Source organism: Asparagus officinalis, chromosome 3 (assembly GCF_001876935.1).
Source record: "Asparagus officinalis chromosome 3, Aspof.V1, whole genome shotgun sequence".
Taxonomy (NCBI): domain Eukaryota; kingdom Viridiplantae; phylum Streptophyta; class Magnoliopsida; order Asparagales; family Asparagaceae; genus Asparagus; species Asparagus officinalis.
In genome coordinates this window covers 102,089,804-102,116,095 of record NC_033796.1, presented here as the reverse complement: position 1 = coordinate 102,116,095, position 26,292 = coordinate 102,089,804, and the positions used below count along the sequence as shown (strand labels likewise).

The 26,292-nt window shown below is 38.2% G+C and overlaps 1 protein-coding gene across 1 annotated transcript; it reads left to right on the top strand.

The window, feature by feature from the left end:
- LOC109835381 (DNA-directed RNA polymerase III subunit RPC9-like) lies at positions 1,673 to 12,600 on the top strand. The gene is made up of 5 exons (XM_020403357.1): positions 1,673 to 2,007; positions 2,452 to 2,569; positions 2,684 to 2,836; positions 12,188 to 12,343; positions 12,419 to 12,600. Exons 1-4 carry the CDS (start codon positions 2,000 to 2,002, stop codon positions 12,338 to 12,340), a joined length of 432 nt encoding a protein of 143 aa, XP_020258946.1. The 5' UTR covers positions 1,673 to 1,999; the 3' UTR covers positions 12,341 to 12,343; positions 12,419 to 12,600.

Sequence of the window (26,292 nt, the reverse complement as noted above, 5' to 3'; positions counted from 1 at the left end):
GAATATGACGAAAATTTTGTTAAGTTTATTAATTTTGGATGTATTATTTGATACATGAGAGTTAACAAATTTATTTAAAATATAGGTGTTTTGGAAGATTATATTAAAGGTTTAATTTCAATAGACGCCTTATAAGTACCACACTTTGGCGCTTTTAGATAGACTCTTTTGCTCTCAAATAGACTAACTAATTTCATCTAGGAGTAATATCTACGAAAATAATTCAAACAAGGATGATAGGGTCAAAATTTTACCCATTGTTTGTCAAAATTAAACTATAGAGATAATAAGTCCCAAGTCTACGTGCAATTAGCTTATTTTAAAATGGCAAAGATCTTGTGAGCAATATAAGAAAAACCTAATTAAAAGTATTTCCTCGATAAGTTCCTTAATTCATAAATATTTTACAATTAGTCCCTCAAATCATTGAAAACTGCTATTTAGTCCCCAAAGTAGTATATCATGTGGTTACCCTTAACCGGAGAGACTAATTTGAAATAACTTATAGGACTTGGGTAATAGTAATTTCAATGATATGAGAGACTAAGTTTGAAATAACTTATTATAGTTTGGGGCCTAATAATAATTTCAAGTATATGAGGGACTAATTAAAAATTAATAAGCTTTTTTAGTATTAGTCCCTCGAGTATGATAAAATCATATACTAGTTCCTCAAATCTTAGTAATTGCACATTAGTACCTCAAGTCATAGAGTATGTTGTAAGTTTGTTCTCTGTTAGTTTTTTTTTGTTTAGCCCAAACCCAACACGCAAAGTTATCAAACTACACCTCTTTATATGTTTTAAACAGGGNAAAAAGAAGCTAAGTAGGTTTTTTAGGAGTGGATGCAGTGTTTAAAACCCATTAAAGAACGAGTTTATGGACTTAGCAGAAGGGCGTAAATGCCTTTTTGCCTCTAACCATTAGATTTGAGGAAAAATTCGAAAAATTCCTTCAAATCTAACGATAGTGAACCGGGAGTAGGGGTGCATTCGGTCCGGATACGGCTTAGATGTGATGCTTACCATATCCATATTCGCTTACCCATCTCAGATACATATATATACCTCAGTAAGGAAAATTCACATCCATATCCTCTAGAATCAGATACATCACTTCCATATCCGCTAAAATCGGATACGATTACGGATATAGATGCAGATATATAAACGGATATGCATGCAAATACAAAATGGGTATGAGAAAACTAAATAGTATTAAGAAAAACATAGTTTGTGTGATACAAAAGAGGTCATTAATATGTTCATTATAATTGAAAAGCTAAGATTAGACATCTTGATCATCCAAATTAACCACAAATCCATAATCTAAGAGTTGAAACTATCGTAAGAGTATGACTAATATGTATCCGGATATTTCGGATACAGATATTTCACTGCAAAACCATATCCATAATCATTTCCTATCGGTTATAGATTTTAGTAACCATATCCGTATCCTAACGGATAAGGTTACGGATATTTCCTCAGGTACGGATACAGTTTAGCACCCCTAACGGGGAGGAAATTTGCAAGAGCCAACATGCAATTAGCAAGATCTGAGGAACTAATATACAATTTTGTCAGATTTTAGAGAACTAATATACCTGAACGAAAACCCAAATTAATTATTAAAGACACGAAGAATACAAGTTACGACAAAGCCCAGTCGGAGTCCTTCATATCCCTCTCGATCCTCACCGAATAAAAACCCCGACTTTCTCAATCATAAAAGCCCTCAACCCTGGACCTCGAAATCCCCAAATCTCCCGCCCGCTCTCGTCGCCGGCGGCTCGGCCAGCGAGATCGCGATCTCTCCTCGTCGTCGTCGTGAAATCCCCTCTCTGCGGACTCCGCCTCGTCGCAATTTCTCCGATGCGCCTTACTTAGGGTTCTAGGATCACTTGACGAGTTCGTACGGATCGATCCTTGTTCGAATCTTTTACTGGGGAAAGAGGCCTCTGCGAGATTCAATTTAGCCTTTTTCTCTGCGCCTTTTCATGAAGATGTGGGTATCTCTTTCCTCAATATCTGTTTGGATTAGTTCGTTTCCTATTAGCTAAAGAATTGCTATGAATTTTGTATTGAGAAACACTGTGCTCTTGCGTTGATTGATATAGTTAATGGGCATGAAGATTTAGTAAACTCGTGTATTAATTTAATAAATGAGCGGTAATGTTAGGTCGTTTTTATGTGAAAAGTTCTTACAATTAGCAGATTTAGTGGGTTATCAACCTTGAAACTATGTTGTAGTTTTTTTAAAACTAACTATTTCTATTACTGGTTATTTATCAAAAAGAAGTTAGACCTGCGATCTGTACTTTGAAATGTGTGCTCTTGTCCATTATTTTTTTCTGCTGATGTGTAATTGCGGTTTTATATGCTTATTAGGATGTGGAACTTGCATGGAAATAGTTTATGTGCTCACCAACATCAGTTGTTAACTTTGCAGATTAAAAAAGAATGACGGACCACTCACTAATTTTGAAGTCCTTGAGTTCTTGCGTTCACGAGGGGCAACTAGCGACCCTTTAGGTTGTCTTGGTTCTGTTGCAGCATCTGAGTGCAAGGTTCTGTTCGTGTTTATGTGTGTTATTGTAAAGGATACTAATGCACCGGATTTCAACTTCTTCAATATTCCACCGATGCAATTGTAATCTTTTGATGTTGTTTGGATTTTGCAGGTATTTGATTATCTCATCCAAACTCCCGCATGCAATCAGACAAGAAAGGATGTTGATGAATTTTTGAAGAGGTCTGAGAATTTCGATCTAGCAAAAGCTGAAAAACTAAATATTATCAACTTGAGACCATCCACCCAAGCAGAAATTTATCCGGTATTCCATTGATCATCCAAGTGTCTATATTGACTTCTTTATAATTTGTTGTTTATATTTTGGAAACTCAATTCAGACTGACATGAAGAGCTGGTCTCAAAATACTGCATTTTTTTCTAATACACTTGTTATACCTATTTTCCAATGATTAGTTAAAGACAACCCTCATTGCCTTCTAGTGAGGTACTCAAAATTTGTGTGGATTAGGGGTGAGCAAATGATGGATCGGATCGGTTTGATCAATTTAGATGAAACTGAACTGAACCGAATATAAAGATCAAACTGAACTGAACTGAATTATTTCGGTTTGGTTCGGTCGGCCTGGTCAATTCTTTGAATTGCACTAGCCCCAGTCAATAGGCAACAGTAGGCAGCCATGGCTTCAGCTCAGAAACTTGGGCACCATTGCAGAAAATAAATTAAAAGAAGTATGAAGAACTAAGGAAGTTGAAGATTGAAGATCGTAGAAGAGGGAAAATTGATGATGAGATCTTTAAATTGCAGTGCCTCGTGAGAAGAGAGAGTCCATGGCTTGGTTTTGGTATTTAACCTCATTTTTTATTTTTCTTTGATGAGCTGGCAACAACTTGCAACTGAAATGATCTGAGCATTACTTAATCACACATGGGTGGGCCTTGTAGAGATAGACAATTAGATAGGGACTTAAAAGTTTTCAAGTGGAACTTGATATTCGGTCGGCTCCATTAAAATGGATTGAAAAAAAATTTATCCCGACCAAACCGAATAAATTAAAAAACCGAACCGAACCGTTGAAAATCTATGAATTTGGTCGGTTTTAGGTTCAGACCAAAGTTTGCTCAAACCTAGTGTGGACCATGTTTTGAAACTTGAAAAGAGTACATGATTTTTTTTACTATTAGAGTTATGGTATCTGAGCATCTATTCCTTTATACAAATAGGAGGATCAGAGAATTCCTGTTCATGCTACAGTAAATTCAACAGTAAAATAATCATTGTAGTATGAATTGTAGTATTGTTACTGTAGCACACTAAAATACTGTAGCACTTTTAAAAAAACTGTGCGATCCTGTAGCAATTCGAGGGACTTATGCTTGCTGTTGTAAACAATAACACTATAGCATACGGGAACAGTGCATCACTTTCAAAATACGAGATACTGTAGCAATCCGAAAATTACTGTAGCGTTTAAGAAACATGATTGCTGTAGCATGAAAAAATTTATCGTCGTGCTTTGCACGGACCACAAACTAGTACATGTTTAATGACATCATACAGTTATTGGTGTTCGACAATCATATTTTGGATATTAGAGAATTTGGACAAGGAGAGATGGACAAGGGTGGTCAAATTTCTAAAAAAGCTGAAATGGCTAATTCTGATCATTCTAAGTCTGCCAGGTCTTGACAGGTTCACTGATTTAAATTACTAACGATAGACTAACTAGATGGGGTATTGGCATAAAGCCTCGTGATTCCTCTTTGCAATTGATGACACATCTCTTCTTATTCATCCACATTACTTGCTGAAACTACCGCTCCAACTTCCATCAATTCGAAAACTCTTGAGGTAATTAATTTTTGTTGCTATAATAGAATTCTTAGCGCACTCTAATAAACTGTGTGACAGATTATTACCAACAGGGGAGGAAATGCTAAGAACTACATAGGGGAAGCACTAGAATCTGATTGCGGTTTATAAAGAGCTGGTGCAGAACGATTCTCCCCTTCAATAGTGTAGTTGATAGTAAACCTATAAATGATCAACTCCAAAATTTCATGATGTTATCCAACTCCTTTACTCCCAAGAAACATATCTACTTAAGTCTATATAGTGTCTACTCAACATGCTCTTTTTAGTCTAACTTTGGTAAGTGTCTCTATCGATAGGAATGTGACTTGATAGTTAAACACTCAGAGCTATCAGTATAGAAGACCAACAAGAAAGAAAGCAATTTTGTTTGGTATACCGGAAGTTACTGCTTTACTATAAAAAAAAAAGTTAACAGAATTAAATGAAAGCAAATATACATTTGATAGAGGATAAACCTAAAATTCTTGAAATCCAATTCAAAAATCTTAAGAGCAGGAATTTTGAGAAGGATTATAAGAAAAGCCTGCTAACCAACATCCTGGTCATAATAGAGATCACTAATCTTTTCTAACCAAAAGTGTGTGACTAAGTTCTATTTTGGTTGTGGGAGAACAAACTACCTTGCAACTAAGTCCTATTAAAAGGAGAAACAAATCAAGCCCCCCTACAAAACGAAACAATAGTTAATCTCAAGCTAAATTACTAGAGTGGTATATTTTATTGATCCTGAATATCAACTTGGTATATTTTGTTACTCCGGCGATGCTAAGATTTATAAAGTGAGACATGATGACAATGTCTATTTTTTGGTTGGAGCAAAATTTCTGACAACTAAAAGTCTCGTGCGTCACATGATGATGATGTTGCTTCTTATGTGGTAGGTAGTTGGGCTCATTCATTTGAGCTGAAAAAGGATTTTTTTTCCAAAATTAAGGCTCAGAAGAGGGTTGGTATCAAATTGGAGGGTTAAAATTGGGTTAGGGCAATTGACATTGGGTTAGGGAATCTTTGCAATTTGGGGATGAATCGTTCTCTCACATGAACAGAGAATAGAGGGAAAAGAGGAGGGGAAAACTTTGGGGACTTTGTTTCCTAGTGGTTAGTTAAAGATCTTGCTTAACATTCACCACATAAAGCCTAAATTAAGCTATCTAAGATGCACATGACGTATCATGTGAGGTGATTCCTTCGGAAGTTTTGCTCTAGTCAAACAATGGACATTGTTGTCATCGTGTTCCACTTTACTTACCATCAAAAAAATAATAAAATATACCAAGTTGTTACTTAGGGTCAACAAAATATACCAATCTGGTGATTTAGATATAAATCTCATGTAGGTAATGCCTCCATGATTACTGCAGCTGAATTGAGAAATAAATTGATGGCATACTTAGTCTCGGCCCTTGGCTGGAAGATTTGCTGTTTTTACTGTGATCTAAATGTTAGAGTGATAAGAATGATAACTCTTCTTAAAGTTCTGCCTTAGGTTTCTAAATTAGAGTTTCAAAATTTGTAGATTTTGGAGTTTCAGAATCTATAGATTTTTTCTTAGCCAATACACATTGCTTCTGGTTCATTCTTTTGCTTGGAGTTTTTCCAGTGTTGGTCCTCTATTTTAACAGCTTGAGTACTTGCACAAATGTCATCTCAGCTTGCTGGGAACGGAGATCTTTAGTAAAATTAGACCAAGAAGGGCAAGTCTATTTATAGGGCTAGACATCTTATACCCTTCAATAAAATATATTTTATTTGGATTGAATGTGTCAGATAAAATCTTGCAATTCTAGGATTGATCGTTGATAGGTTTACTATCTACCATTTAATATTAATTGAAGGAGGAATCATTTTATCCTACCATCATTTAAATACTGCACAGATTTTAATGCTTCCGATGATATTTTGACACTCTTATATTCATAGTATATATCATACAATTTATTAGAGTGTACTAAGAATTTGATTATAATAATGAAAGTTGATTTCCTCTTTTAGAAGCAGTAGAAGTTAGAGTGTGAGTTTCAGCAGGTGATGAGGATTGATTAGGGGTAGGTGATGATGATTGTGTCATCAATTGCAGAAAGGACTCTTAATGTTATGAGCTAATGGTGCATCTGATTAGCCCACCATTTATAATTCAAGCCAATAAATTTTGTAGGCTTGGTTGACTTAGAACAATTGGAACTATCCATATGTCTGAGACAAGGTTTTTTGTGAATTTGAATTAGATTCTGTAGTTATTAAATTCTATCATTCTGTTTTTTCTAAATGCTTCATACTTGTGATTAGAAATGCAGGCATAATTAGCAATATATGCAAGAAGAAGAAGATAACAATTAATATATGTCTTAACTTTTTTCCCTTTATCTGAAAGCTTATCAAAATATCACAACGTAGCATTAAAATAATAATATTTCCATTTCAAACTAGAACTTCTAGTAGTCCTTCATTATCATCTCCTTCGTATTCATCATCTGGTTCACATCTTTATGTAGAAGAACCTAAAAACGTAAGAGAGGTATAATTGAGAAGAACTTGGTGAAGACTTCACTTAATAGTTCCTGAAAGCTATGGATTCACTTGATAGTTTTTTTGGAAAAGACCTGTTGATGGCGAGATCAAATCCACAATGGAAAAACAAACACATTCATTTTCACTTACATCCATGATATGCTCATGTTGAATGCAAATGGATATTCAAGAGGAAGCTTAGACTTGAGTGGACCATTGAATAATGTTAGTGAAGAGGTATATTCAAAAGAAAGATACTGATCATTTTGACACTTATTTCCTCGTACCTAGGATCTCTACCATCAATTCTATTTTAATTTTAGCCTCTGTTCACAAGATCATCATACATCAAACGAATGTCAAGTCTTCTTTTTTTGAATAACATTTTGTGAAGAGATTTATATGGAAATCAGAACAAGCTCCAAACCAATGACATTAGAAATTTGGCTAAGGCATTGTGGATTACATATTTGGGATTATGAATTTAACAAGTGTGGTCATACACAATGACATGCTGTCCTCCACTTATATGCAGATGATATTTTTATGTTTGAGAGCTCTCTTGATGTGATTAAAAGGTGAAAGAATATTTTTTACAAAACTTTGGTATGTAGGATCTTGCACAAGGCAATATGATTCTTGGAATGAAAATCCCTAGATCCTCTAGAGGTATTTCCTTGAGTCTTCCATAGGATTGAAAGATGCTTCATAAATTTTACTTCTTCAAAAGCTAACCCATGAGCACAGATTATGACTTTTCAAGTTTGCTAAAGATGAATGACAATGATCATGTGTCACAGTATAGATACCCTCAACTTAGTAATCCTAGTAAGGAGCATTGGACAACTTCTCTCAGAGGCATCCTCAAATAATGCTCGACTTACACTGGATACTCATATGTTGTTTAAGGATATGGTGATGCTATGGGTTATAGATTTCAGTAGTGTCAAGTCAATTACAACTTTTTTGTTCATGCTTGTTGGAGCAGTTATATCCTAGATTAAGTGTGGTTGCAAAACTGACCCTGAGTTTCCATGTTCATTTAAGTAATTGCGGTGTCTTGTAAGCTTAAAAATGTTAAAAAAGGAATACGAAAAGTATCCTAATCTTTGTTTCTATATGAAAAGTTCAGCTTGAATTAGAACTAGAGGATTCATTTCAAATAGCAACATCAAGATTCAAATAAGTTTTACCTTTATGTGTAACAACATATTAAATTTAGGAGAGCAGTTTACTTGCCTTTAAAATCATCATCAGCAACAATAAATTAGAAATTAGCTTATATTGATTGAATCTCTCAGTAGTTCTCATGTCTCTCACCAGAGTTTAAATTCATTGAATCATTAGTGAATTGCTTATATTAGTCGTACTTGTGTCCATTATGCTTTGTTTGGGAGTTAACTGAGGGAAGGGACGGAAAGTTAAATAATGGAAAGGAAAGGTAGGGAATAGAAGTAAAAAGGATAAAATATTGTTTGAGAGTTTAGTTAGGGGAACGGAAGTAAATTTGTTTTACCTTGTTTGGGAGTTCTAATAAAGAGGAGGGAAGTAAAGTGAATATAGTCAAAGTTACATAAATACCATTGGATGAGAATGCATCTTGGCCATAGATTTTTGTCTGATAAGGGTATAGTTGTCTTATTATATTGTAAAATTTTACACTCGTTTCTATTACTTTCTCTACCGCCCAAATTGGAGGGAGAAAAATGGGTACAAATTTAACCTTCCATTCCATCCTCTAACCCCTAAAAAAACTCCTAAACGAGGTGAAAATAAAATTTCACTTTAACTTCCATTGATTCACCTCCATCCAAACATACTGTTAGGGTAGAAAAAATTAAGAAAAAAAAATTTCCTAGATTTACCACTATTTCTTAGAAAATTTATTCTCTTGTATGTTTTAGTAAAAAAGCAACGGTGCAATGACATTGCTAATATATCCAATGCGCGGATGTCAAATGCAAAATGGAAAACTATTTAATTTTTTAATATTAAAGTTGATATTCCGAATCCGATCCATCAAATCTTCACCAAACAATTAGTTTTTATCATAAAAATTGAGTTTGCTGTTCATCAAATCTTCACAAAGAACAATTAGTTTTTATTATTAAAATTGAGTTTTCTAGCCTATTTCTGAGTGCAAAGCTCGTAAAAGGCTTTTCTAGAAAATGAGAGCTTTTAGAAAATCAACTTGCTTTTCTTGGCTTAATCAAACCATAGAAATGGAAACATTTTGTGGAACTTCATGTAGATGCTTGTCGTAATTGACTATGCATCAAACTTTCTCTATAACCGTATACATTCAAAATCATAAGTTATGTTTGTTTTTGTTAGGGTATTAGACAGTTCAGCTTTATGAATTCAATATCTTGCCCATTTAGGACTTGCCTTTAGTATACATATCCCTTTGTTATTAGAGTTTTCCATTTATAGATATTGCGTAAAATATGTTGTATTACCCTCTACTTCAAATTTGTTGTGAGAGAAGTTATTTGTCTTATGTTTTGTCCAACATTGTTTGTGGGGTAGATATTGTAATCTCCTATTAGTATAAATAAAGCACCATTGAGGGAGACTAATAATCTTTCCCTCTCCTTTCCTTTTCTCTCAATGATTAATGAATATCATTCATTTAACTCCTCTTTAGGTTCACATATGGTTTCCCATTATGATGCAAGACACAAATGCTATTCAGAATTGATTCGGATTTGAGATAGATTTGTTATGATTTTAGATTTGAATTTGGTTGTCAGTAGGTGAGCATTAGTTATTTTGTTCAGTTGTTTTGATTTGAATTGTGTTTGGATTGAGTTTGTTGGATTATTTTATGGTTAAAATTAAATTGGTTTTAGAGATAGGATAGGTTTTTGAATTTTTTTTAAGATAAGATTTCCGAACGAACTCTATAAAAGAGGGAGGAGATTTTTATAATGCGGTGAAGAGATTATGAAGAATTTATGAAAGTTTGAGTTGAAGAAAATTTTGTGTGATTTAGCTAAGGCAAAAGCCATTGTTTCTCGATGAAGCCGAAAGGGTTGAGCATTTGTGTGTATATTCTGACTTAGCTAACAGTTAGATGTCTATGGGTGAATCTGATCTAATCTAAATTATCTTACTTTGCTCGTCTTTTATTTTATAAATTAAAAAAAGGTATTGTTTGTGGATACTGTTCACCCAGAATTTATTGGTGAAGTTTTCCGACACTTTTCCGTTCTCGACAATTGGTACCAGAGCAAGTTCAACATGCCATGATAATCGTGGGTAAATATCCACTTCATCACAGCAATTTGAATTTAATTCTTTGAAATTTGGCAATGTGTCTTATTTTTATGGATTTGATGTATGTGAGGGAAAATATGATTTTGCACTATGGGTACATGACCTAGAAGCTTTATTTACTATTTACGATATGTCGGATTGGAAAATGTATATGTATGCTAAGTGTTGGTAAAGAGGATAAGCTGAAGATTGGTGGTGTCATAATGATTTTTGTTATCAATCATATATGCATTCATGGGGAACTACTAAGATTATTCTTGAAAAGAAGTATTCTACTTCTTCAACTATAACTAGAAAATGTTATGTTCTCTCTTCAAAGCTCGAACCAACACCAACAAGAGTGGCCCAACCCCAATCAGGTGCTAGGTTTCAATCAGAACCAGAGCTAGAATTGGAAACTAAGCCTAAGCTTAAACCAAAATCAGATAAGAAATCAGATCCAGAGCCTGAGCCAGATTTAGAGCATGAACCTAAGCCCGAGTCCAAGCCTCAGTCTCAAATCCTTATGCATGATCAGAACACCATCTGGTTCGAGGTACTTCAAGTTCAAGACAATTCGATAATGGATTTGTAAATACCAGAACCTCCTCTACTGACCCGTTATCATGTTCTGCAAATAATATTGAAGACATTGGCGTCCATCCGGTCAGAGTTCAAAAGAATTCAAGGATTAATTATTTCATCCTTCTTTAAAACTCAATGTCGAGTTTTCTCCCATAAGGGGAGAACTGATGCATGACACAATCACTATTCAGATTTGATTCAGATTGAAGGTAGATTTGTTAAGATTTTAGATTTGGATTTGGTTTTCGATAGGTGAGAATTAGTTATTTTGTTTAGTTGTTTTGATTTGATTTGGCATTAGGATTGAGTTTGTTGGATTATTTTATGGTTAAGATTGAATTGGTTTCTAGAGATAGGATAAGTTTTTAATTTTGTTTTAGATAAGAATTCCAAATTATATAAAAGAGGGTGGAGAGGTATGTGATGCATTGGAGAGATTATGAGAATTTTATGGAAGTTTGAGTTGAAGAAAATCTTATGTGATTTTGCTAAGGCTGAAGCCATTGTTTCTTAGTATGAAGCCGGAAGGGTTGAGCGCTTGCGTGTAAAAAAAAAAACTGTTCGTGGGATTATTCACCCGGAACACTGTTCACTCGAAATTTTTTGACAAAGTTTTCCGGCACTTTTGCGTTCCCCGTCACATTATCATCTGGTTCATTAAAGATAGATGGGGAAATTACTGTCGCGAAACATGTGTCATTGGAGCATCAGTTGGTCAATCTTCTTAGAAAGCCTTTTGAGAAAAAATGGGTGGACTTTATCCGTGACAAGATGAAAATGTATGATATATATGTTCCAGCATGAAGAGAAGTGCTTTGAGAGAAATTATTTGTCTTATGTTTAGTCAAACTGCTTGTGGGTTAAATATTTAATCACCTATCAGTATAAACAAAACACAGTAGACGGGAGACTAATCTCTCTCTAATTACTAATTCTACAATAATTAATGAGAAATATAGAAAATTCTTCTTTCTCATATTTCAACAAATCTAATTGGAGTTCAGTTCATATTGTCATCTGTTGCCAAATGGTCAATAGACTTTGATACTATTCATGAGTAGAATTCATTTCTGTGTGTAGCCATACTCTAGTGAAAGGTCAATGGTTATGCTTGGTCCCTCAATTTGGCAGCTGTGTTATATTGTTTATGAATTGGGATAATCTCTTTATCCGAGTGAAAATTTAGGTTTCTTTAATCCAGTTTTTTTCCCTATAAACGATGTGATTATTTGAGGATGTAAGTTACCTTGATCATATTGCAAGAAACTTGAGTAGGCAGTGTGCTTATACGAAATGCATAATTTAACACATGTAACCTGTGATACGCTGAAGATGCTCTTATCCTTTGGATGATCAGTTTTCTTTCTAAAGAAAATTATTTGATAAAAATCTAATAGTTACTACTAATATTTTTGCTTATGCCTGCAGATTATTGAGTATTGTGACAAGAGATTTGCTGGCAATGAAGATGAAGGTATATCAAAAGTCGATGAGCTCGTTCAAATGGTTGTTGAGATTTTACCTCCCCCTCCAAAGTCTGAAGAGGAGACATCCGATCAAAATGAAGAAGAAGCAAAATGAGAAGTATGAATTTTTTTTTTTTTTCGCGCGCAGGTCTTAGTCCAACGGCTGATTATGGCAATGATTTTAGTAAATCAGTTCTCAGATATTGGATTCGGAAGCACTGCAGGATTTTGGGGAAGAATTTTCTGCTGCTGGAACTGTTACCTACTTATCTTTCCTTCAAGAGGCCAGTGAAAATGAAAATGGATATTATTAAACAATGTGTAATGTGTATTATTTGTTTCGCTTAATATCAACTTTTCGGTATTTCTTGCGAACTCTGGTGGCTTAATTAAATGGTTGTCAAGTTAGGTAGTTATATGGAATTTATGAATTGTTAGAAATCAGTTGAATTGTTAGAAAAAGAAAATGCCGCAAAAATCAGGTAGAAATTGGAATTGTATGATGTTGCAAATACATATGAATATCACTATGGACACCATTTCGGAGCATAACTACTTACTTATAAATGATAATCCATATGAAATTTAGAAGTCAGGCCCTAAAGTTTATTAAGGGGAGTTACATTGTATTATTTTTATTTATTTTCTATTCCTCGTTGCTGAACAAAAGGCAGGGTACTGTTTTGAAACTTTAGAAGCCGGTTGGGCCAAAACGGTGAGCGCCGGTGCGCCAATGCATTTGATAGAAACTGTAGAAGTTTTACACGCGCACGTTTTGTGTCATGACGGAAGAGAGGCCCAACTTAGGATAGCCGGTGGTGGGCAAAATAAAAATAAAAATAAAAATAAATACGCATCCTGTACGGAAAATGCGGACAGGGTACATACAAAAGCTGTGGACACGTTTTAAGTCCCTAGATATTGATTCTAGTAGATCTCTAGTAATCTTCACAACTGAGAGAGAGGTGTACTTCTCAATCATTTCACTAGGCTGCCTATTACTCTCTCTCAATCTACACCCCTCCTTTCCCTGCGTTTTCAACCACTACGCCGTTCTCATCTCTCAGCACGCGTACACAATTTTTTTAGTTGAGGACTAGATGATGAATGGATCTATTTTGAATTGGTTTATCACCACAACTGGCCGCTGTTATTTGCTAAATAAACTAGGACCGTGGTTTAAAATTGGAGTCGCAAAATAGACCCTACACCGAAGGGAGAACCCCCTCAAGATCAGCCGTCCAAGATGACCATAATCCGCGATGACCCTGTGATATGGTATAGAAGGGTATGAGCGGGGCGCTCTAGAACGAGTTGTTGAGAAGTAGACTAGTAGTTGATGCATTATCGCTCCTATCTATCTTCCGGTAACTCATTTTACTAAATAAGTTTGTCAAGCTCGCAGACTATGTTTCTGCCACAACTAGATCTAAATTAAAGCATTCGCTATCACTGCGTTGCCGGTTAAATTATCAATGATGCAATCAAACAGTAGTAGTATCAGTTAATAGGATACGATCAAGCTATTGTATCAAATAATCTCCGATTTTTGAAATCTATGTTGACATAGTTTTCATAAGGCCACCGCGTATCATAACCCCAAAAAAAACTTGGGATGACTTCAAAAAACCCCTCCTTTTAACTCTGAAAATATCAGGAAACAGCTTAGGTTTAGGGGTTGTCAGGAAACCCTCTTAACGTTGAGATTTCATCAGGATACGCTTCTAATTTAAAAAGGTTTTTTAATAAAATCTAAAAGGTAACTCTAAAAGTTAAAAGGGGGTTTTGGTGATAATCCGGATACTTAAGGGGTCTTTTTAATATTTTGAAACATTGATGGGGTTTTCTGGTAATTGTCCAAAGGTGAAGGAGGGTTGTTTTCTGATATCTAGCAATTTTCCGTAACCTATCATTACTGTTAGATGTTTATTCTTTTCGGGTTACTTTGGGATTGGAAATAGTGGTTTACTTGCTCAAGTCCCAAGAGAAACGACTACTGCACCAACAACTGGTAGTAAATTAAAAAATAATAATAATAAATTTACAAATTATATTTATTTGACTTCAGACTCGAGAGAGGGTGGGTGAGGGTGAGGGTGAGCGGGTAAATACATTAATATATACCCACCCGCTAAATCCGTGGAATAGTCACGGTCAACTGACGCCTCTGAGCCTCTCCGGATCAGAGTCTGATTCTGATGGGATACCTTGCTCAGACGACACTTTAAGCCTGTGAAAAGATTTTTTTGGGGGGGATTCTTCTCCCTTTTATAACAATTATAATGCCACCATTTCTACCAATCTTGCAGTAAGAGCCCGTTTGGTTGATGTTTTTGGCCTCGGGTGTTGGTCAGAAAACCTGTCAAAAGAGCACCTTTGGCAGGTTTTCTGTCAAAACGCCTCTTTTATTAAAGGTGTTTTGGGCAGAAAGCCTGCCAAAAGTGCTCTTTTGACAGGCTTTCTGTCCAACACCCGTCAAAAACATCAACCAAACGGGCCCTAATCTTGGATTACGACTTGCGAGATATAATCATGTGGGGCCCTTAGTGGATTCATAGTTTTGTAATCTATTTAAGGCTTGTCCGGTTGTTTTCTTGAAAACTAAAGAAAAATGAAGGACGTGAGTAAACCATCAAGCAAGTTTTTCTCCAATTTTCTTTAACAAAATCCATGAAATGGATGTTCTAAAATGTGAGCCAGACCAACCAATAAGAAGTTGGCACATCACCTTTTTTCTTTGTTTCAATGTTTGAACCAAACAAAGAAAAGGTTCGGAGCTGTCTATTCGCATGCGAACTATTCTGAGAGGATCTGGACTCTATGTAATCAGTGTATCATCATACAGATAATAATGACTAATGAGTTCTTAGATAAATTGGAATAAGTAATTTTTGTTCTTCATGGACTTCTGAGTTGGTGCATAATCAATCTCTATTAGTGCATGCATCCTTATATATTGATTTGGGCATTCTAAGTTCTAGTTAAGGAAGCTTTAAACCCATTGATGGTACGGATGAATTGCCTAAATTCTTTTCAATAGCTCTTAGTGTGAACCTTTGAGGGAACTTTTCACTGTGATCAAACTATTTTGAAGTCACGGCTCAAACTTTCTTGGCTTTATTTCCTTTGGATTGAAGGAAAGCTATGAATCCAAGACCGAAAAGATGGATGGACCTCCTCCCATACTAGCACAAGCTGATAACTCAAAGATCCAAATGTTAATTAATTATTTATGTAAAAGTCACGATATATTTTTTTCATATAATTTGAAGAAATTCTACACTGATCCAGCGGATGAGATGACTGATACTTACCGCCTCATGGGCAACCCGTCCTGAAAAAAGTTAATTTCTTCCATTAATTTATGAGTCACCCCCGATTCAAAGAATGATCTCTAAGAAGTTCGATAATCTTTTTTTGATGAGGAGGACTTGGTCATCTATATTTTCCTAGCAAAATTCCCACAATCCTTTGCATCGCCCACACTACTGCAAAGGGGACTATTGGCGACGGACAAATCCGTCGCCAAAAGTCCAAAATCCGTCGCTAAAAGTTTTAGCGACGGAAAAAAAAAATTTCCGTCGCTAAAAATCCGTCACTATTGTCAGGGTAGGTAAATCCACCTTTAGCGACGGCAAATCCGTCGCTAATTTATAGCGACGGATGTATAGCGACGGAAAATCCGTCGCCAAAGTATTATACTTTGGCGACGGATTTTCCGTCACTATACAATTAACCGTCGCTATATTTTTTGGCGACGGATTTTCCGTCGCCAAAATATACTTTTGGCGACCGTATTTCCGTCGCCCTATGTCCGTCGCTATATAATTTTCCGTCGCCAATATATATTGGCGACGGAAAATCCGTTGCTAAAAGTTGTTTAGTGCACATCTGGCGTGTCAGTTTTCCGTCGCTAAAAGAGCTTTTAGCGACGGAATATCCGTCGCTAAAAATAATCTGAATTTTTTTAAATTTTTTTGAAAATAAGAAATTCCTGTACAATATATTTCACAACAATAACCTGTACAATAAATTTACCCAACACAAGCTCATATAACACATATTTCACGTATATATAACAATTATTTCACTAAAAACATAATAAATATCCCAACATTAGAAATGTTTATACAGCACACCCATTGTTTTTAATGTTAAAACAAATAAACTCAGTCCCGATCATCATCATCCTCATCCTCATCACCAACTCCACCTTGTCGAGAAGTCCCAGCCTAAAAAAATAAATAAAACGTTATAGAGCAATACGTACATCATCATAAACTGAATTTTACAGTAAAGTAACAAATTATAAAACAACAAGGCATAATGCAAGTATAGCAATAATAGAGTATCATGGCATATTCTTACATGTTATATGATTCAGAGAGAGTATCATGGCATATATTTATGTATTATACGTAAGCACGCACATGTTTTTAACAACGCACGCACCCGTACCTATCTCCACCGACACGCACGCACGCACGCACGCACGCACGAGTACTCAGCTCAACCCAATCCCCACACTTCCCCCTCCCCCACCACGACCAAACCCAACATCAAGCACGCACATAACGATCACGACAATACAACACATGCAACACCACAACACAACAATAACAACGCTCGTCAAGATGCCAGTAACGCTCCCAATCTTCTGTTCTTTGAGTAAAATATTTTTTCTTCAGCTCTGACCGCCACCTCTTGAACGATAGATTGATTTGCGTGAAGCAGTAAGTCCAGGCATAAGCGTAATCGTCAAGAAAGAAAAATCGCTTCAGCATACAATGAAAAAAGAGATACAAATCAGTGTGTTAAACAAAATAATATAAACTATAAAATAAATGACTCACACATATATATCGCCAACAAGCCACCAGCGCATCAATCCGCTGCGACTTCCACGTCAAATATATGTTGAAGAAATCATGTCTCCTGGCTAAAGCGGCGAGGAAATTGTTGAATGAGTTAGCAAATGGCCCGACAGGCACGCCGTTCTGCCATCGGATCACGGCCCTCCGACGAATATCTGGGACGAGGTTCTGTGGCTTGGTACTACTGCGGCCGCGCCTAGTAGGTCGCTCGGTACCTACGAAAAAATGAAATTCAGGCGAAATATAAATCAATCAATATCGATAATACAAATTAAAATATTAACATATAAACTATAAAAATCTATACACACCTTTCAATTCGAGGCATCTACGCCTTGCTTGTTCATACCTCTGCTGTGCGATAAGTCGCAAATCATGATAAGCATCCCAATCCTCCTTCACCTTGGCCGGGTCGTGGGCTCGCTGATCCGGAATAGAATCCGGCGGTAGTGGCGCAGCTTCTACAGCTGCGCTATATGGCTCATATCGGCGCTCCTCCAATACATCTGCAGCCTGAGGAGGCGACGGCGGCATCTCTGCATGCTGGGCAGGATCAACGAGTGTCTCCGCATCAGGTGGAGCATCTCCTCGTCCTGTGTCCTGTGGCGGCCCGTCATGTGTAGCAGCGATGCGGCCTGCGTAGGAAATGTGAAAAAATAATGTTAGGCTCGTATTAATAGTTTATAGAAATGTACAGATATAATAAATAAATAAAAATACCTGACGTAGAGCCATGTGCGTCGCCTCCAGAATGTCTACCAAAAAGTCTCTCAAGCGCTTTCTTACGTAATCCTTTTGTCATCTATACTTTGAAAACATAATGAGTACCCAACAAAACTATAATACATGACAAAAACTGATACATGATAACCAGTCAAACAGATAATATAAAGGCAATACTATAATACATGACACAAACTGATACATGTCCTTATGATGATGTTGAGGCTCTACTCTGCGACCGTGTGCGGTTAGCCTGCGACCGTGTGCGTGCAGACAAAAGGACTGTCCTTATAGTTTTATCGACTCTACCGTGGACTCGTTTTTTGATTTTACGCCTTGGCTCACATATAATCGCAGGTACATCAGGGCGCGCCAGTGCAATTTCATCCACCAGATTATTTTGTGTCAATGAAAACTCAGCAACTGTTTCGTCGGCCAAGATAACATCTTCATGATCTTCGTCAGACACGGCTTCATGAATGTAGGATCTAGGCGGATTCTTAAGGACAACCCATTCGTCATTTTTCATTATATCTTTGACATAAAAGCACTGTTTTGCGTGAGCAGCTAACATGTACTTTTCAGTCTGATATATTTCCTTGTTAAGATTAACGAGTGTGTAACCGTAGTCATCCTTCGCCTTTTTCAGCTCACTCCAACGAACCTTAAACATCACATGTCTGACTTCATTATTAATCCCATAGAAAATCTCCACAATGTCTTCTACCTGACCGTAGCAATAGATTTCACCTTGTATCGGATTTAGATCTTTTGAACTAGCGTATGACAGTTGCGAGAAGGAGCAGAACACACCGCTATTTTGCGTTTGTCGTCTCTCTTCGAAACCGATGGTGTTAAACCTAAAGCCGTTGATACAGTAGCCTCCATAACGCTTAACCACGTTAGAAGGACCTCTGGCATATAAACATATTTTCTCAGACAGGTTAACCCCATTCGTAATCCGTTGGTCAACCTTTAAATATTTGATATACGAATCAGAAATGTAAATAAATCTTACTTCACCCTTCAGCCATGCAGGGAATTGTCTAGAGTGTGTGTCCATAACTCTTTTGTTTTTTGTTCTGCATTTAAGAATAGTCTGGACATATTGGATGTGAAGCCTAGAATAAAATCATTTACAACAGTTAAATAGAGATAGTTATTGTGATGTGATATGTTCTGATTCAAACAGTTAAATACTTACGCCGCGTATATATTAAATGTAGTATCATTGCTCAAGGTATATGTGTGGGCTTGATCTAGCTCCATTCTGGGGAATCTAGTGTCCTCCCCACGATCATTATAGAATGTTCCGTCAATTATTCGTTGGGGATGGTTGAGCATTGTCTCCACACCCTGTAAGTAACGAGAGATGAAATTCAAACTCTCATTACTTATATAGTTCTCTGCTATCGATCCTTCAGGACGTGCACGATTATGCATCAAATGTTTCATGAAACCCAAATACCTACAAGCATATAGTTTCATGATTTGTGACAAAATAAAACTGATATACGTAATTTAACAAATATTAATTGAGCATTATAATAATAAATACCTCTCCACAGGGTACATCCAGCGATATTGAACTGGTCCTGCGATGCGGGCTTCATATGCTAAATGTATTGTGAGATGCACCATGACCGTAAAGAACGAGGGTGGAAATAGAATTTCAATTTTACACAGTGTATTGGCTACACGTCCCTCTAATTCTTCAAACTCCCTGACATCAATCACCTTGGAGCACAACTGCTTGAAGAAACCGCAATATTCTACTACCACCATCGCGAGTTCCTTCTCAGCATGTCGCAACGCAACCGGGAGAAGTTGATGCAATAGAATATGATGGTCATGTGTCTTGAGTCCCAAAATTTTCCTGTCCTCAATATGCACATTTGCTGAAATGTTTGAAGCATAACCATCCGGTGTCTTCACGGACTTTAGAAATAAACACATATTATGGATCTCATCCTTCGATAGTGTGACACGGGAGGCTGGGAGTACAAACTTTCCGTCACCCTTATCTATAGCTTGCAGTTCGGGACGGATGTTCAATTCTGCTAGGTCTCGACGTGCCCTTAAGTCATCTTTTGATTTTTTCCCGTCCTGCAACAAAGTGTTCAAGAGATTCTCGCATATGTTCTTCTCGATGTGCATGACATCCAAGTTGTGACGTATTTTTAAACTTCTCCAATATGGCAATTGATAAAATATGCTGAATTTTGACCATCCATGCGGAAGTTCAGTACCCTTAGAGACACGCACATGCGATTGGACAGTGCGAGGTTTATTTCCCATCCTTGTTTGCTTACCCTTTCCCCTTCCCTTCCAATTTTGCTTCAATATTTTTCTCCTAACCCCAAATGGATTTTCTTTGTTGAATCTTTTCTTTCCAAATATTTTTTTAGGTAGAGGATGTAGAAGCTCAAATATTTCTTCCCCGGTCAGCCTTGGTGGTGCCGGTCTGTTTTCTGGATTGCCGTCGAACTTTCCTACTAACTTTCTGAACTTGTGCCCTGTAGGTAACCATCTTCTGTGTTGCCAATAACAGAACTTGCGGCTGTATTTCAGGAACTTTCCCTCATAATCTGACATGCAAACCGGACAAGCAATCTGACCCTTCGTCGACCATCCAGACAAGTTAGCATATGCTGGAAAGTCATTAATTGTCCACATGACCATTGCACGCATACGGAAAGCCTCCTTACCATAAGCATCGTAAGTGCTGACGCCTTCATCCCAGAGAAGCTTCAAGTCGTCAATTAATGGTTGGAGGAAAACATCAATGTCATTTCCAGGAGAATATCTTCCAGGGATCAAGAGTGACAGTATCATGTATGGCTGCTTCATGCACATCGACGGCGGCAGGTTGTACGGTGTCAGCAACACTGGCCAGGTAGACCAAGCAGAGCTCATTACTCCAAACGGATTAAATCCGTCGCTAGCAAGCCCCAGCCTAATATTCCGAGACTCCTTACCAAAGTCAGGGTATATACGATCGATGTGCTTCCATGCCTCACCATCAGCAGGATGTCTCAATTTCCCGTCCTCTTTACGATCGGTCGAATGCCATCGCATATTCTCAGCCAGCTCGGCAGACATATAAAACCTCTGCAGCCTAGGAATAATAGGAAAATATCGGAGAACCTTCACAGGGATTCTGCTCTGTTTATTGGATGATATGCCTTCAGATGTGCCCGTATGTTTTTTCCAGCGTGATACATGACACGTCGGACATTCCTCTAGACCTTCATTACCCTTATTGTACAAGATGCAGTCATTAGGACAGGCGTCTATCTTTTTGTAATCAAGACCCAGGGTATCAACAATCTTGTGAGCTTCATAATAAGTTGTGGGGATGCTCTTCTCGCCGCCTGGAATGACTTTCCTGAGCAAGTCTAATAACATATCGAAATGTGTAACAGCCATCCCACTGAGTGTTTGGATATGAAGAAGCCTCAGCATAAAAGAAAGCCTTGTGAACTCGGTGCAACCCTCGTATAACGGTGACTCGTTTTCTTCAACAAGTCTCATCAATCGGGCTACATCTTGAAACATATCAGTAGTGTTAACATCACTCGAAGACGGCACGGTAAGAATATCTTCCAACATATCAGTTGTGTCAATTGTCGGATTGTCGACATCAGTAAACTCTTCCTCTAATTGCATCACCGGGACGCCTTCACCGTGATGACTCCAAAATACATAAGAGCTATCAAATCCATTGATTGACAGATGGAAACTTACGTCACTCCTAGTGAGCATTTTATCATTCCTACAATTCTTACAAGGACAAAAAATCAACCCGCTGAGTGACCGTAGAGGGTTGGTGTCAGAGTAGGCTAAGAAAGCTTCTATCCCATCCTTGTATCGAGTGTCTAGATGCCTTCGATCACGTGGTATGCCCATGAACGATTTGTCAGGAATTGTCCGCATCTAGAATTTAAAAATTAATGGAAGTGAGCATATCCCTACATATATCATTTTAAGTTATAGGACAAGTGTGTGTGATCGGCTGTCAGAGGAAGGCTTCTATCCCATTAGGTATGTAAACGTAGCGTGTATATGTATTTACGTGTGTTCAAGTGTACTTTTATTTCGTCAAAATTTCGGCAGCACCTACCCGCTGTACTTAATCGGATCCGGATCCTCTACTAATGAGAGGGTTCCTAATATCTCCTAATGAGATCTTGGCCTTTGATTTATCAATCAAAGGCCAAGATCTCCTCATGCACAAAAATAGGCGGGAGATGCGGATAAGATATTATCCTTTGAATATGAATAAGCCTCAGCATAAAAGAAAGCCTTGTGAACTCCTTACACCCCTCGTATAATAGTTACGCTAACCCCTTATCCTCACCCTCACCCCCACCCCCACCCTCACCCTCACCTAACCCTAACCCTAACCCTAACCCTAACCCTCAACCTCACCATCACCTAACCCTCACCCTCACACTCACCTTCACCCTCCCCTAACCCTAACCCTAACCTTAACCCTCAAACTCACCCTCACCCATCACCCCTCACCCTCACCTCACCCTCGATCACATAACTCTAACACTCACCCCACCCTCGATCAAATAACCCTAACCCTAACCCTCACCCTCACCATCACCTCCACCCTCACCTAACCCTCCTCTAACCCTAATCCTAACCCAAACCCAAACCCTAACCCTAATCGAACCCTAACCCTAACCCTAACCCTCGCCTAACCCTAACCCTAACCCTCACCCTCACCCCACCCTCGATCACCTAACACTCACCTCACCCTCGATCACCTAACCCTAACCCTAACCCTCACCCTCAACATCACCTCCACCCTCACCTAACCCTCCTCTAACCCTAATCCTAACCCAAACCCAAACCCTAACCCTAATCGAACCCTAACCCTAACCCTAACCCTCGCCTAACCCTAACCCTAACCCTCACCGAACCCTAACCCTCACCCTCGATCACCCCTCACCCTCACCCCACCCTCGATCACCTAACACTCACCTCACCCTCGATCACCTAACCCTAACCCTAACCCTCACCCTCAACATCACCTCCACCCTCACCTAACCCTCCTCTAACCCTAATCCTAACCCAAACCCAAACCCAAACCCTAACCCTAATCGAACCCTAACCCTAACCCTAACCCTCGCCTAACCCTAACCCTAACCCTCACCGAACCCTAACCCTCACCCTCGATCACCCCTCACCCTCACCCCACCCTCGATCACCTAACACTCACCTCACCCTCGATCACCTAACCCTAACCCTAACCCTCACCCTCAACATCACCTCCACCCTCACCTAACCCTCCTCTAACCCTAATCCTAACCCAAACCCAAACCCAAACCCTAACCCTAATCGAACCCTAACCCTAACCCTAACCCTCGCCTAACCCTAACCCTAACCCTCACCGAACCCTAACCCTAACCCTCTCCTTATTCAGTTACATATGAATTCGATCATATACAAGAGCTCGGTTATATGCAAGTTCGAATCTGAATCATATACAAGTACCAACCATGCCAAGTTCATAACTAAATCACTCGACTACATACAAATTCAGTCAATATACAAGTTCGGATCCAAGTCGTCAAGCATCAACCAAGAGTTATACAAAATTCTGCCGTAACCAAATCCAAGTTAACAAGCTTTTGGCTTCGATTCATCCCGTATACAAATATTCAGATAGGAAACTAAGGTCTCAGCCATGTCTACATGCGAGGTTACAAAGACAAGTTAATGAAGGGTTCAAGGGCGATTTTCACCTGGAGTCGATGAAGCGATCAAGGAGGGAGCTCGAAGCTCGTCAAATACCAAAATGAGGAGGGGGGGGGGGAACCTAGGGGGTTAATTTCGGGCGCGGGCTGCCCAAAAAATTTGGGCGCCCGCGCCCAAAAAATTTTCCCCCGTATTAATATTAGCGACGGAATTGCCGTCGCTAAAAAAATTTGGCGACGGAATTTCCATCGCTAATATTAATTTAGCGACGAAAAATAAATGCGTCGTAAATTTTTTTAGCGACGGCTTATAATCCGTCGCTAATATTATGTTTTCCGTCGCTATAATAAATTTAGCTACGGATAAATAGCGACGAAAATTTCCGTCCCTATAAGGTGACATATAGCGACGGAAATTTCCGTCGCTAATTTTCCGTAGATAAAACTATATTTTCTACTAGTAAATTAAGGTACAAAGTTATCGCTGGAATCAGAACTCCTGCCGGAGGGACCGCTACATAGTGCCCAGAGTGTTGTGCGCAGCGGAACTCGAAACACACGAAAGAACACGAATAAGAACGAGATAGATCACAACTAATAAGTAAAACACAATCACCACAGCAAGACAAACGAATTTTACGTGATTTGGCAAGTTGTCTACGTCCATGGGGCAAAGAGGGAGAAGTTTTTTACTATTAGAGATAAAGAGAATACAAATATGGTTTACAATCTCAACAAAAAAAAACCCTCAAACAAAGCTCTCAAAATCTCTCACCAATTCTTCCTCAAAGATTGCACAAACCTCTCTCAAAAGCTGATCAAAATCTTGTCCCAGTTAACCCTAATAATCATGTTTAGGGTTATATATCAATACAAACACAAAACGGGTCAAAAAAATATAACCCATGCTCAGACCCGAGTCGTGGTCGACCGCACTTGATGCCGTGGTCGACCGAACAGAATGACAAAAGCTCAAAAAATCGATTACAGGATCCGCGGTCGACCACACTTGACGTCGCGGTCGACCGGCCAAAATCCGAAAATACACCCTGTAGTGTGCACGTTTCCGGTCGACCGCCACTTGTCTCACGGTCGACTAAACAACACCCAGATTGTTTCCTGTTTTGTTTTTCCTGAACTTCGTCGTTGTTTTCATCATTTCTACAATTCTTCACCTCGGCGAAGTTTTTTCGAAACAGAGTCAACACCAAAAACAACCAAATGTCCTACTTGTTGCGTCTAATACGAAGTGGAGTAAATCCACGACAACGGACTCAATCCATAACAAGTCGGTAACCTAAACGAGAGTTCAAATAATCTTCCCCCGTCGATATTAACTACTCCAATTGGCTGCATAAAAAATGACTACATACGTATCCTCTTGCGCAAGGAATCAAGCCTCACGTAGTTCATCCAAATGGCCTCCAAAGACCCTCAACATCGAAGAATGTTCAATAGCTCCAAACAATGACCAAACTTCACACCCAAGACAACTTTGGTCAACATATCTGTAAGGTTATCCTTTATGTGGATCTTCTCTAATATGACACGTCCATCATCCAAGACATCTCGAACAAAATAGAATCTGGCATCGATGTGCTTTATGTGTGCATGATAAACCTGATTCTTTGCCAAATAGATATCTGACATGCTATCACAATACACCCGAATGGTCTCTTGTGCAATCCCCAAGCCATCCAACAATCCGTGCAACCATAAAGCCTCCTTTACAGCTTCAGTCACCGCCATATATTTTGCCTCCGTAGTAGAGAGAGCAAATGTAGACCGAAGTGTACATATATCATGAAGTAGACCGACGCTCCTGCTAATGTAAACATATATCCTGAAGTAGACCGACGCTCCTGCTAATGTAAACATATATCCTGAAGTAGACCGACGCTTGTCAAGATCCCCCACATAATCAGAATCCACATAGCCAATACAATCCTACCTAATCTTCTCATTCTTCTAAAATACCAAACCAACATCAACGGTGCTTTTAATATACCGTAGAATCCACTTCACAACCTCCCAATAACCCTTCCCGGGGTCATGCATGTACATGGACACCATGCTCACGGCCTGTGATAAATTTGGTCTCGTACACACCATCGCATACATCAAGCTACCCACAGCATTGACATATTATCTCTATCTTCAACTGAAACAGGTGACATCTTGGCTGAAAACTTGAAGTAGGGAGCTAATGGAATACTCACTGTCTTGGCATTGCCATCAAAACTGAATTTCTTCAGCATCTTCTGTAAGTAGCTCATCTGTGTAAGCTTCAATCTCCCCTTCACCATGTCTCTCTCGATCTTCTTACCCAATATCTTCTTAGGTTCTCCAAGATTCTTCATCTCAAACTCGGATGACAACTTCTTTTTCAACTTTCGAATAGCCGAAGAATTCCTGGAAGTAATAAGCTTATCATCAACATATAACAACAAATAATATACTCACCATCCTGTAGCTTGTGCATGAAAACACATGGGTTATATGGGCTCCTCGTGTATCCTTGGCCAATCATAAAGCTGTTGAATCTCTTGTACCATTATCGTGGAGATTGCTTTAATCTGTAAAGAGACTTCTTCAGCTTGCACACCAAATCCTCCTTTCCTGCAGCTTTAAACCTCATAGGTTGTGTCATGTAGATCTCCTCATCTAAGTCTCCATGTAGAAAGGCTGTTTTAACATCCATCTGGACCAAATCTAAATCCAGTTATGTCACCAATACCAAAAGAATCCTAATCGAAGAA